The sequence below is a fragment of the Antechinus flavipes genome, chromosome 2 (assembly GCF_016432865.1).
Source record: "Antechinus flavipes isolate AdamAnt ecotype Samford, QLD, Australia chromosome 2, AdamAnt_v2, whole genome shotgun sequence".
Taxonomy (NCBI): domain Eukaryota; kingdom Metazoa; phylum Chordata; class Mammalia; order Dasyuromorphia; family Dasyuridae; genus Antechinus; species Antechinus flavipes.
The window spans coordinates 644,342,431-644,356,463 of record NC_067399.1 but is presented as its reverse complement, the minus strand read 5'-3'; the positions used below and the strand labels follow the sequence as shown (position 1 = coordinate 644,356,463).

At 34.5% G+C, this 14,033-nt stretch overlaps 1 protein-coding gene across 1 annotated transcript in view; it reads left to right on the top strand.

Moving 5' to 3' along the window:
* Positions 1-14,033, top strand: part of ARIH1 (ariadne RBR E3 ubiquitin protein ligase 1) — a 75,712-nt gene that overhangs the window by 32,282 nt on the left and 29,397 nt on the right. Inside the window, exon 2 of the mRNA XM_051982347.1 lies at positions 6,190-6,257. Coding sequence (XP_051838307.1) covers positions 6,190-6,257 — 68 coding nt within the window. The remainder of the gene's footprint in view (positions 1-6,189; positions 6,258-14,033) is intronic.

Sequence of the window (14,033 nt, the reverse complement as noted above, 5' to 3'; positions counted from 1 at the left end):
GCTTCCAAGTTGTTCTTTCATCCTCAAGTTGTCTACCTTTTCAAATCATCTTTGTTGATGGAGTTGTATTCCTTAATTAAACACAGGTCTAAATGCAATACTAGGTAGTACTTGTCCACTAGTTAGTAAACACCAATTACTCTTTCATAATTAGATTATAACCTGCCCTCTTCCAAGTTGTTCTTCCATCCTCAAGTTGTCTACCTTTCCAATCACCTTCGTGATGGAGTGATATTCCTTTATTAAATACAAGTCTAAATGCAATAATAGTACTAGTCCATTAGTTAGTAAACACCAATAACTCCTTTACAATTTGGTTATTATAACCTGCCCTTTTCTGCCTTCCTTTACGTTACTGTGCAGCTCAGCCCAAGTGACTTTCTTTTTATCAAATGACATTCCCTCTGGGATTTTTCCTCGAAACCTCTGCTTGTCAGAATTTTTTTAAAGTAAGTTTTTTGATCCTTCTTGTTTGTATTGTTTTAAATTATTGTTTATATTACCATAATTTCCTCCCCAGTGTCCTCCTTTCTCCTTCTTGAGAGCCACCCTAGATAACGTAATTTTTAAGAAAAAAAAATCATAGTTTATTAATGTTATTTTAAAAGCCTGAAAATCATGTTTCTGGCTAGTACTTGAGAAATTTCTACCTCTGCAAATAGATAAGGTAGCAATGTGTTTTGAGCCATGCTAGTTCTTTGTGATTATACAACATACTTAATTTTGCTTCAGTGATTCTTTCCATGGTACAGTGTTGTAGTCATTATATATATATGCTGTTATTTTGGCGCTCTCAACTTTGCATCATTTCATCTTTAAATGTTTCTTGCTATTCATTGTATTTCATAATTTCTTACATCTGTTCATATACTCAGGTGCACATTGTCTTCATACAATAGAATGTCATCAATTTGAGGACTGAGTTAGCTCCAGGGCTGTTTCTTTTATTTCATATCATTGCTTCTCAAAGTAGGTTTGATGGTTGATGATAATTTTGGGAAGAAGTTGCTAAGACACAGATTAAGGCTTGAAGTTAGGAAGGATTCCTCACAATTGAAGCTATTCAAAAGTGTAAAAGAGCCCCTACATTTGGAATCTGTGATTCCACAAAGGCAAAGATTGGCCAGTTAATCGGTTGTTGTGTGTATTATAAAGGGAGAGGATTATTATTCAGTAGACAAATGTAACCTTCATGTTCTACGAGCTCTTCACCTCCTGGAATTATTGGATATAGTGCTGGATAGATTTCAAATAGGATCATGACTATGAACAAACCACTCAAAATCTGAGAGTCTCAACTTCCTTTCCTATAAAATGAAAACAATATTGATATTTTAACCAATAGCTATGATTTATGCTTTTCAGGTCAATTTGCTTTCAACTATAGCTAGATTATGAATGTAATCAGTCTTGTTGCTTTGCCTTCAAACATACCCAGTACGCTACTTGTTTCCCTGTTTGTTGGCAAGCAGAAACTCCTGTGGCTGAACTGATAGCACCTGCTATTAGTAAATTAGTAAAAACTAATTCAGATGAGTTTGTAATTAAAAAGATAACAGTGAAACAGTAACCATATAGGTTTGCTTGTCATTTAGCTATTCAGAAAAATATTTGCCAAGTTCTGTTTTCAGTAGTCTACTTAGTGTAAAAACCAGGATTTATTTCTCCCCTTCAGTAATTTTTTCTTTGTACTTGCCACTCTTAAAGATTTTGAAAAGAATTTTCAGGTGGTTAAAAACAGAAATAATTATTTTGAAGTGTTAGCACCTCACTGCTCTTTATGATTGCTTATCCATAAAACATATTCAGTAGGAACATGGATTGGAAATATTTTAAGAAAGGAACTTTAAACGAATATAATTTTAAAATATTCATATCAAATGGACTAGATTTCAAGTCCTGATTTGAAAAGAATGTTATTTCTGACTTTTTAAATAATCAATTTTATCTGTTTACTTTTTCAAATGATATCTATTATTGGGTTTTTCTTTTTCTATTTAAGCATTGCCCAAAATAAAGATGTAGCTGATAATTATTTAGTAAATGAAAGTATTGTTACTCTTGTATCCATGGACAATTACCTGTAATACCCTGCCCAGGAGAGGGGTATAGTGTTGGTTTATTTTCCCAGAAGCTAAAAGTAATCTGGTTTCTTCTGGTATGTTAGTAGCAATGTGAAAGGTCTGTATATTCGGTTAATGTCTTTTTACCAAATTAATGATTGTTCACTAAATATCAGCTATGGAAGACAAAGACAAGACCTTTAAGGAATGGGTATGATTAGGAAGATAAAACAGATGTACCTCTATGTGTGGCACCTAAAACAAATGTCTATTGCTGATGTTGAGGAAAGGTCAAGGAATGCCTTTTAAAAGGGGTGAGGGGCATTCTTCCTTTCATTGGATTACCATAGAAACTGTTGAGCAACTTACCTGTGCTGCAATTGTGAACTTCTTTCTCATTTTTATTCTTGATATGGGCAGGTTTAGAGAAGTAAGGGAAACAATTTGAACAGAGTTGCTGAAAGTACTGGAATAAGACAACTATCTGTATGAGACTTAAGGTAGTTGTTGAAAGTTATAGAAATATTTTGGAGGAAGAGAATAACCTTATAACCTCAGATTATCCTCTTTAGACACAGTGAAATTTTCTTCCCGTTTCATAACTTTGCAAGAGTCTTAACATTTTTATCGCCTTCAGTGCTAAACTACTAAATTTGTGTGTATTGTAATAAAAAGATGAATGAATTTGAATTTCAGCAAGGGTTGATGTGTGACCTTGGGCAAAATCATCTACCCTCTGGGTCTTGGATTCTTAATCTTAAGTGAGAATTTTGTAGTATATCTATTTTTACCCTGTCCTTTAAAAAAAAAAAAAAAAAAAAAAAAACTTAAAAAAATCTGTGCCTAATATTCCACAAAAATTTTGTTGTTTGTAGAGAAGGGTGGAAGTATAAGAATTCCATATTTGTTATCTGGTCATAAAAGTTTAGAGTTAGACAACATTTCATAATTGGCTTTTTACAGTAAACATTAATGTTGTTTCTTGATGTGTGTGTGTTTTGCTTTTTAGCAGTGCTGTGCCAAGAACTTTGGAAATAGACTTAGTAAAGTCTATGAGAGCAAGTGAATAATTGACAAAGGAAAAACTTGTTTTAAGGGAAAAATGAAGGTATAAACCTTTATTCCCACGTTTTGTTTGGTGGTTTGAAAACTTGGCTGTCTTGGATGTTGAAAAAAATTGGGGAAGATTAGCTAGGAGTGATAACAAAAGCTATAAGGATATAACACTTTTCTCACATCACTGTGAAAATATAAACTAACAGTAAGTATTCCCATTTTTATATAAGCGAACTGAGGTTCCTAGAGTTATTTCTATTTTACCATGCAGTTCTCATCTGTGTATCTCTGGTAATGTCTTCCCTGTGTGTTTAGCAAGTAAGTGATATGAAAAGTGATCAGAATAGATCCCAAAGGAAAGAACTTAGAAAAATTATTCTTTAGGAAATTGTTCATATCCAGAACATTAACATACTGTTACTATGAATCATCTTCAGGAACATGCAAAGAGTTTTTCTTTGTAGTAATACTTTGTAGTATTAAGGAATTAATGTTTGGTATTAGGGTAGTGATCTCTGGTTTTCTATGACAAAATAGCTACATGGGCAAGACCATAACAGCATATAACTGCCAAACCTAAATGGCCTTTTATTCTCTTTTACCTTTCCTAACTTTTGACTCTGCTCACCCTTTTCCTATGTTTTCCCCTGCTTTTAGATGTACCATAATCTTAGGTTTTTTCCTATCTCTGCTGATAAGCTCTTCCATCTCCTTTCTGGCTCTCATACTCTTCTTTGACCCTTTAATAATTCTCCCAAGGCCATGTCCTCGACCTTTTTTCCTTTTCCTTTGGTTTCAGGGTTTTTTGTTTGTTTTTTCCATCCTTATTTCTCTGATGAAGCCTTAGCTAGCTGTCTCATGGACCGATCCAACATTTCCAAATCTTCATGTGGTCATGCCCTATCTACCAACACTTTAAACTCGAACTGTTTTTTCAAAATTGAGCTTATCTCTCCCTAAAATAAAATGATTCTTTTAAAAGACTTTTTTGGACTACATATTTTTTTTTTAAAGTTCTTGAGTATGCAATGAGAGAACAGACTTTTTCCTCCATGTTCATAACCTCCTGCCTCCTCTGCCTTTATCTTGCTTCTAAAAAAAATAGTTCCTCTCTTTAGCATTTAAAGCCTCTTCAGCCTGACTCCAACCTATCTCTTCCAGCTTCATTGGACTTTTCTCTCACACACACATTTGTGATCCTGCCAAACTGAATGCTGTCTGAATACATCTACTCTCACCTGGCTTTGTACTGGACACGGTACATCCCTGGAATGTTCTCCCTCATTGCTTTTCATCTCAGTTCTTTTTCTTTAAGATAAGCAGCTCAAGTATCATAATCTTGATGAAAGCCTCTTCTGTTCTTTTCTCCTCCCTAAAAATTCATGCATTTCCACGCTTCCTCCCCCACTCACCCCTAGCAACATTGTTGTATTTGCTTTGTGTGTATAGGGTGTTCCAAAAGTCTTAGCTACTGGTTTAAATTCTCAGGACTTTAAACTGCATTTGCTAAGACTTTGGGGGCATCTCACATTTGTATTTATTCACTTTACGTGTGTGTGTGTGTGTGTGTGTGTATTTTTTAATGCCTTATCAAAATGTAGGCTTCCTGTGATTTCATTTTATTTCTTATACATAGCATAGTGCCTGGCATATAGTAGGTCCTTAATAATTGTTTTATTGATCTCATTTTTAAAAATACATTTCCACTGTCATGTAGAACAGCCCTAGTTTTTACCTACTTAAATCATTTTCTTTTCAATACTTTCCTTTCTGATCTTTCATTCCAAATTTTTAATACTGAAACTGTGGTAGTAATTTTAATGCATGTGTCTGATATTCCTCTTGCTTTGCCTGTCCAATCAAGGCCAAAACTCTTATTCAGCCTGGACCCTACCTTTTCACTCTTCATGTCACATTATTCTGTACAAGGTTAGTTGTTGCTTTATCCAAACTGAGTTTGGAACCACACTCTGCTTCTCTTCTCTTCTGCCCTTCACTACCAAAAGTTATTCTCTTTAAGAATAACTACTTTGCTTTGTTCTCTGTTTATGCCTGGATTGGATGTTCCTTTCTCCTTGATGAATTCCTATTGTGTTTTAAAACCCAGTTCACTTGTTGCCTTCCCTGAAGTGTCTTTATCTTAAATATTTTCTGGTTTGGTGAATAACAAACCCAACAGAATTTTTTGCAAGATGAGCAAATGGTGCTTTCATTAAGGAGAGAGATGGATTAATAGAATTTTGAGATCATTGCATTTTTAAAACAATTTTTCCTTTCTCCCAGAATCCCTATTTGCCTTATTATACTTTACTCTCTACATGTTTGATCTCCTCTCCATTAGAAGGTACAGTTTCTTGGAATAGTCGGAATAGTCATTCATGTCTTTGTAAACATTGCCTGCTCCTTCCCTGTGTAAAAAGGTACTTAATAAGTGTTTATTGCTATTAGCTTTAGGTTTTGCTTGTAGCCGTAATATATAGCATGGTTTACATGTAAAATGATCACCTTGAACTTTTTTTTTTTTTATACAGATGTTTTTGAAAGATTCACCATTAAAAAAGGCTTTGCATTCAGATGCAACTTTTGATGACGTGGATATAGAAAGTGTTAAACATTCTGATAAAAATAAAAACAAGCATTTATTAAGTGCCTATTCTGTTTGAATTTTTTTTAATTCTAGTTGAATTTTAGTAAGAAAATTTTCCAGTTTGGTAATGTCTTTTATAATCCACATCAGTTTTCTGTACAAGAATACACAGTTAATTTATTTTTCCCTGCTTGATCTTAATGGTTATTAAAGAGATTAGGTCCTTGAAGTAGGGACCAATGATTTTATCTAAATTTTTTTCTCTTTCAAAATCTATAAAGGAAGGCAAGGGCACATTTTAGCAAAAGAAGAAATTCTATTATATTTTTCTTCAGTACTTGATTCATTCAGCAAGCATTTATTACATAATTATTATGTGCCAAGTACTGTGCTAGTCACAAGGGATACAAAGACATTCAGCAAGAGTTCACTGAATGTCATTGAAATGGTATTACTCTAATGTGACTTCTTTCCCTCCTTTAGAATCCAGCAACTATCACAAGAATACTCCTTAGCCATTTCAATTGGGATAAAGAGAAGCTGATGGAAAGGTAAGATACCGTTGATAGCTTTGCGACTAAAAATAAGGGGAAGATAATACAGGGAAGAACAAGTGTTATAGATCCAAACAGACTTTAATTATTGCATGATGAACCCGTCACTTCTTTTAAAATTTAGAACAGTTTGTAGGGCTGAAGCTTAGAATCACAGGGAACTTAAAATCTTTCTAGTTGAGCCCATGTCAAATTGATAATCTCTACAGCATCTTCAGTAAGTGGCCATCCTTCCTCTTTTTGAAGACCCTCTACTGGTTAGAAATCATTTTCACCATTTCTCCCCCTCAATTTAAAAAACTTATTTTTTGAGAGATCTGTATATTCCAAGTTAGAAAAAAAAATTTTTTGTCCTCTAAGGTTCATTTGTTTATTCTAACCCTCATTACATTCCTTCTCCTCTCTGGAGAAAAGTCAAAATTATTCTTCTTGGGTTTAGCCCACCAAAATGTTCTGATGACTATATGTGAAAGATCCTAAGAGTTGATTGGCTGAGAATTGAACCAAAATCTCTTCCACTCCACAGTGTTTGAAATAAAGAGGGACTCTTGCTTAATTTCCACAGAGAAGTGGGAATTGTTTTTTTAAACTGCTCTATCAAGGAAGAGTTGGTTCAGTAGTTTTGCCATGAAAAATTGGGTTAGGTACTTTAAAATAACAATTTCTTAAAACTCAAAAACAGACCCCTAACTTACTAATCTGCTTGTCTTTGTACAGGTGATTCTTTCACACCTGAGAACCATTAGTAGTTGTTTTTTTTTTAAATAAAATTTTTTTTGGGGGGGGGCAGAGCCATAATTTTAAAAACCAGCCAATGGTTTGGGGGGATGTTTCCCAGTATTTTGCAGAAAATTCTATTAGTTTCCAGATAGTGATAAGATATGGTTCATATAGGTTCATGCTCAGGCAATGTCAGAAAGGAATGTTGGCCGAATTGTTTTTTAAAGCATTTCTTTTGATTTTGGTAAGTTGTAAAACACTACCTCATTATCCCAATGTTTTTGTAACTGTCCTTATAGGAAAATAGAAATTTATCTGGCAATATTATATATTGACAATACTCATACTTAAGGGTATTACCAATAAAGTGTGGTCTGGATTTTATTTGATGAATCCTTTCAAAATTCTTTATTTAAAAATTTGATGATCCCATTTCAATCTCACAACATGCTAATTTTTATATCGTGTATGACTTATAAATATTGCTGCAGATGTACTTGGTCATTGGTTTATCAGTTGATAAGTTCTTAAGTCTTTTAATTATTCAAAAAGAAATAGAGATATTTTCAATTAAATATTTTGTTGTGCTTTGCATAAAGAAGTTCAGTTTTTTGTTGTTTTTAAGCAGCAACTTATTTGTGGTTTTGAAACATTTCTGAATCCATGACATTAAATACATTGTGTCCTGATTTCAGAATTTATCCTTTAATTAGGGGGAATTAAAAGAAGGAAATATGATAACTATAAGACAGCTTTGAAAGTTACATGTTGAGTTTACTCTGTATTCTCCAAAAGAAAACAAGCTATTCATGTGTGATTTGTGGTTTCATATAGAGCATTATTTTTGTAATCTACTTTGTAAATGGAAATTTTATATAGTTTTCAGGGTTTTAGGGGATTTGTTGAGGTTCTCCCCCCACCCCACCTCCCCACATTGTAGGGCTGGGATGCAAGAGTGTTGATAGTATTGAGGGAAGTTGTTTTTTAGTTTTTGTTTTTAACACTGCAACAGATTCTTTGAAGGGCAGTGGCATTAGATGCTGGGAAAGTGTTAAGGAAGAGGGAGATACACGGAGGAACAATAAATACAAACTCCTAGAAAAGCTGTTTCAAATGTATCAGAACACATCCAGTGGCCTGTTTGAGGAATGCTTGTTGACTCATTCAACTTGCAGTCCAGAATTCCCAAAGCCTTTTCATTTAAACTATTTTTTCCTTATCTAGATATTCATACTCACCCCCACTACCATTTTGCATTTGGGACATTGATTTTTTTATTTTAACCAATATATTATATGTAACATTTTTCAGTGTTTAATTTTATTTTGTTCAGTATGTTCTGGTCTGGCAAGATCTTTTTAAATGCAGGCTTCAATCCAGTTTGCTAGTTCTCCACATCCTGTCATCTGGAAATATTAAGAGCATTTCACCTATGCCATTATTTGTCATTAATAAAAATGCTTAATTACCACTACACACCTGTCAGATTGGCTAAGATGACAGAAAAAGATAATGATAAATATTGGAGGGGATGTGGGAAAACTGGGACACTGACATTGTCGTGAACTGTGAACGGAACTAACCATTCTGGAGAGCAGTTTGGAACTGTGCATACACTTTGACCCAGGAGTGTTTCTACTGGCCTTATTTCCCAAAGAGATCTTAAAGGAGGGAAAGGGATCCAATGTGTGCAAAAATGTTTGTGGTAGCCCTTTTTGTAGTGACTCAAAACTGGAAAATGAATGGATGCCCATCAATTGGAGAATGGCTGAATAAGTTGTGGTATATGAATGTTACGGAATATTATTATTATATATAAAGAGTAGTATTAACAAAATACTTTGATTAAAATTATATTTTTTTAAGTGGGGATATGCCTTTTAACTTATATGATAATATAGTACTAATACTGACTTAATTGTTTTTGACCAGTTTTGTTGCCTGCCATTATTGACTTTATTTCATCGTAATTAACATTTTCATTCTGCTTTCTTTTTTGGATCATATCACAAATGCTTCACCATTGTTTCTGAGTTCATCTTCATTGTGATGCTTCCACCATTCCACAGTTATGACTGGATCCAAAGATTCTGACCACTCCCACTCCCCACCCCCTTTTTTAATCATGAAACTTTGCAAGCACATTACCTTATTAATGGAACTTTTGAACATTCTACTTTCTTCAAGTCCAGGCTTGATTCTAGTCCTGGGATTTTCAAAAATTATTTAGATCCATTGACTTCCCACACATTTTGAAGCACATTTAGTTCGAGCTCTTGGATACATTTCTTTTTGTTTTTAATGTATCACCTTTTTTGTATCACCTAAAATGGAAATGTATCAGTCAGTGATGGACCCAATCCTACTCTGGTACAGAAAGTTTGACTTGCTTCATTTTTCCAGTTTGAAACAGTTTTCTCTTTTATAGACAATACCTGGGAGCTCACCTTGTTATACTGAACTTAATGCAGATAACCAGACGGGCAAAACTACTGCAGCTTTGAACTTCCAAGCTCAAGAAGTCCATCAGTCTCCATCTTTCTAGTAGTTTGAATTACAGATATGTGCCTGCTTACATTTTAAGATTGACTTGCCAATTGTTGTTTTGTTTAGTGCCTTACTTATAACATGGCTTCCCTGTAGTTAAATGCCCTGTCTAGTTACACCTGGACAATTACAAATGATTCCACTAATCACAATTAACTAACATTTTAAAACTACTACAAAGCACAGACGTGTTAGACCATACTGAGTTTCTTGAACAAATTTCAACAAGGGCTTTTGGTAAAGCCTTGAATGAAAAAGTAACTTGTAATGAAAATCACTCTTCCTCCCAATCATCAATATTCCAGTCTTAATATAGTCTTGCCCAAAACAAGTATTTTTTGGTTTATTGTTGTTAAAATAGCAATAGTTTTTTTTAGCTGTGGAGTTTTTTGTTTTGCTTTGTTTCATCTTAACACCATTCTTCACGTTCTTCCATCATCAAAAATGCCCATTACATCTTTTAGAGAAAAATTAAACTATCTTCCCCTCCCAGCTCTACTCCTGACTTTCTGGACTTTGCCACCTGCCACCGTTCTCAGCTTCCATTGCACCTTAGGAATTCCCTCTATGCCTGGGGCTTCCTCACCCTGGAGCATCCCTCAGCCATGTCAGCCCTCTCTTCCCATTGGTGAGTCCCTCTCAGTCTTACATTTGGGGCAGGGCCTTGATCAACCAATCTTTATTTCCCACACACCTTGACTTCTGACTTTCTTGACTTTTTCTTGTCACCCAAGCAGGTCTGTGTCTTGCTGTTCTCTTTCCCTTCCACTCTTGTGTTCCCTCTTTAGAGTGGACCCTGTTAAAGGGCAAGGGCTATCTTTTCCTTGTATTTGTGTATCTCAACATTTTGTATAGTACCTGGTACGTAATAAACACTTAATAAATGTTATTCTTACATTATTACATACACTGAATATAAGGTACATTTTTTAAAAAATGAAATCTATTTCTAGGGAGATGCTATGGAACGAAGATTTCTTGTAATTAAAATGAGTTCATCTACCAAGGCTAGATTAATTTATTAATGTTTTCATTTATATCATTAATATAGTTCTTATGAATGGCTTCTGGACTCATCCTTTAGCAGAAACTACTCTGTCCAATATTGCCAGCCATCACTTGTCAAATCTTAGGGGATTTTCAGTCTTCATCTCTCTCAGCCTGCCATTGTATTTTACATGTAGACCAGTGGTGCCAGGGCCTCTAAACCATACCTGAGGATCCTTGTAGGGTCACATATCAGATTTTCCTTGAAACTATAGTGGAGTGTGTGTTTGACATCTATCCCTTCTTCTCTGGGTTTTAATGATATTGTTCTCTTCTGGATCACCTCATCAAACCTTATTTTCTTTGTACCAAAAATTCTTTAACTGAGGTTCATGAAAAAGAGAAGAGGGGGAAAAAAAGTGTTTCTATATTTTTATTCATCTTTAACTGAAATTTATCATTTTCCTCAATGATAAATGTGAGCAATGAATATTGTTTAGAGTATGGGGTCCATACGTTTTCCACCAAAGGATTGCCAAAGGTCCAAACAAAAGAGATTCTGAACAAAAAGGTTCAGAACAGCTTGTTCTACAGTTTCCTCTTCACTTCTCTATCAATTCTTAATAATGAGACTTAAATCTGTCTATCATGTTCTGTATGACTTGGAGAATGTGCCTAATGTTGAAACCTCATTGTCTTCACTCCCTCTATTTTACCTACTTAGCTATTTCTGTTAAGTATTGCTAGACTTCCCTTCATCATCTCACCCTACGTGTCTGGTTGCCACATGTTGCTCTCCTGACCCTTTGAAAGGAATGCATACAAGCCCCCTCTAACCTGGATTATTGCAATAGCCTCTTGATTGATTTCCCTGCCTCTATTTTCTGTCTTCCAGTTCTTTTTCAACTGCTGCTGCCAAAACAATTTTCTTTCTTTGCAGCCTGACCATGTGATTCCTCTACTCTCCAAAATCAATGGCTTCTTCTTGCCTATGGGATAAAATAATGGACATTGGTGTTTCTGTCTTTAACCTATCTTTGCCTACCCCAACCTATTTTTGCAGCTTTGTGATTCAGCCAAACTAACTTTGGAACAGGTTCCTATCTTGAAAATCCCTCTCTTTAAGTCTTGAATTTTTCCTTTTGTTTATATCTTCCTTTTCTCCCTGCCACCATTGCCAGAGACTTGCTTTCAATACATGTGTATGCTTAAGATGTGCTTCCTTAGAATGTAACTGCCTCTCATTGAGCAACGTGTTTTGATTCTCAGTATTTCTCTCCCCTTCAACAGGGCCTCAAGCACAGTAGACATTTAAATGCCTGTTAATTGATTTGCTGATTCTTTGTTTTTCCATCATTTCATACAGATGTTTACATGTTTTTGAATTAGTCATTTTTTAAATAGTTCAATACTCTTCCATTATAGTCAGACGCCACAGTTTTTATCTACTTCCTCAAATAGTGAGTACCCACATTTTTTGCTACTCCTACTAATCTTAGATCCCTGTCATTCTTTCTAATTTGCTTGATTATAAGGTAAAACCAGAGTTGTCAGTAGTTACTTGTATTACTTTTTCATATACGAGTTAATGGTTTGCATTCCTTTCCACAACTTCATCTTCTTTGTTATTGTTCAGACATGTCCTCTTTTTGTGAGTCATTTTGAGATTTTCTTGGCAGAGATCCTGGAGTGATTCGCCATTTCCTTTCCCAGCCTACTTGACAGATGAGAAAACTAAGGCAAACAAGTTAAGTTATTTACTTGGGTCACACAACTAGTCAATGTCTGAGGTTAGATTTGAACTCGGGAAGATGAGTCTTCCTGAGTCCAAGCCTGGCTCTCCATTCATTGGTCTACCTAGTTGATCATATATTTCATCATCTTGTTTTCTGTTTTATCTTTTATCATCACCTTTTTTATTGATTATATGAACTTTTTTAGTTAGCAGTTCAATTCTCCATCCATAGCACCATTTTCCTAATTATTTTAATATAGAATCTTTTTACAGTTTGGAAGTATGCCCACAAAGCAATCAAACAGTATATATTGGATTCAGCAATACTTCCACTAGATCTATACCAAAAAAAGACAACCTGAATCAAAAGAGGGAAATGATTGAAAATAATTTGGTATAGGAATGTAATCAAATGTCTAAATGGTATGTGTTTTCCAAAAAGGGGATGGGGGGAACCCCAGAAAACTTAATAGTGAAAACTGGAGCAGAGTGAAATAAGCAGAACTACGAAAGTAGTTTATATGGTAACACCAATGTCGTAAAAGACAAACAGCTTTGTAAGACTTAAGAATTCTGATTAATATAGTCAATCCCGTGGCCCAATAATGAAATATTTTATCTCCTGACAGAAGTAGTCATTAAAGGGGTCCAATTTTAGATATTGCAAGTTGTGGGGTTTATTTTTCTCAATTGTGCTCATTTATTACCAAAGGTCATTTTCTTTTTCCTGGAGAGTGGCAGGGTAGTCTAGGAGAAGAGGGGAGCTAATGATAGTGTTGCCCAGAAAGAATGTTGGTGAAATTTTCTTTTTTTAATGTACAGAAGAGAACTGGCAAACCAGAGACAGCTTTGAAAGTGAAGGATTTGTTATAGACTTCTTTACAAACACCTGGTCTGTAACAGATTCACAGTTTAACTATAATTTTCTTTCTCATCGACTTTGGACATAAAATGTTTTCTTTTGTTTTTCCCAGTCTACTTTGTATCATACTGGTCTAAACCTTTTTTTCCTCCCCTCCCCAAAACTACTCTTCACTTTTCTGAGGAAATCTTTCTCTTCCTTCTACCTTTTCCCTTAGTAGTTTGTATTTGAACTATCAGTACACTGAATCTTTCATATTGGAATTTGGATTCCAGTGTTTTTTTTTTTTTTTTAAGCCATCTATTTTGTCTAATTTTGCCCTAATGTTAATTTTTGTGTGTAGATTTTTTCCTCAAAGTTAAAAAATAATTTAAAAATAAAATAAAATACAGAAGTTGAGGATCTCATCGCTCTGGGAATCTTGGTAGAAGAGGAGAAATTTGATCACCATTAACAAAACTTTTTTTGGGGGGGGGGAGTTTGTTTTGTTTTTCAAGGGAGGAAATGTTAAAGGAAAAGCAGTTTTCAGATTACTCATTTGGAAGACATTTTGAAATCCATTGAATCTATTCATCTTAGTCCTTTTTAACTTGGTATAGATTTTTTATTGAGACCCACTTTTTACATCACTAATCTTTATTCATTTCCGTCCACCTATTTTTCCCATGGAACACTTCCTTGATTGATGGTCTTTTGTTTCTTTGCGGGGAAGGGTGTAATTTTGTTCTGTCATTGCAGTCACATTACTAGATTCTATTTATTGGAATAAGTAGGGGAAAGGAAGACGTTTCTTCTGATGATCCCCATCCTACTCCTATGTAGAGTACACTGTAGAGATTAACTAATGGCATAGTTTGGATTCATTTGCAGTCTTTTAATCAAGAACTTTTTTGATACTTGTTTGATTCTAAGTGGACATGTT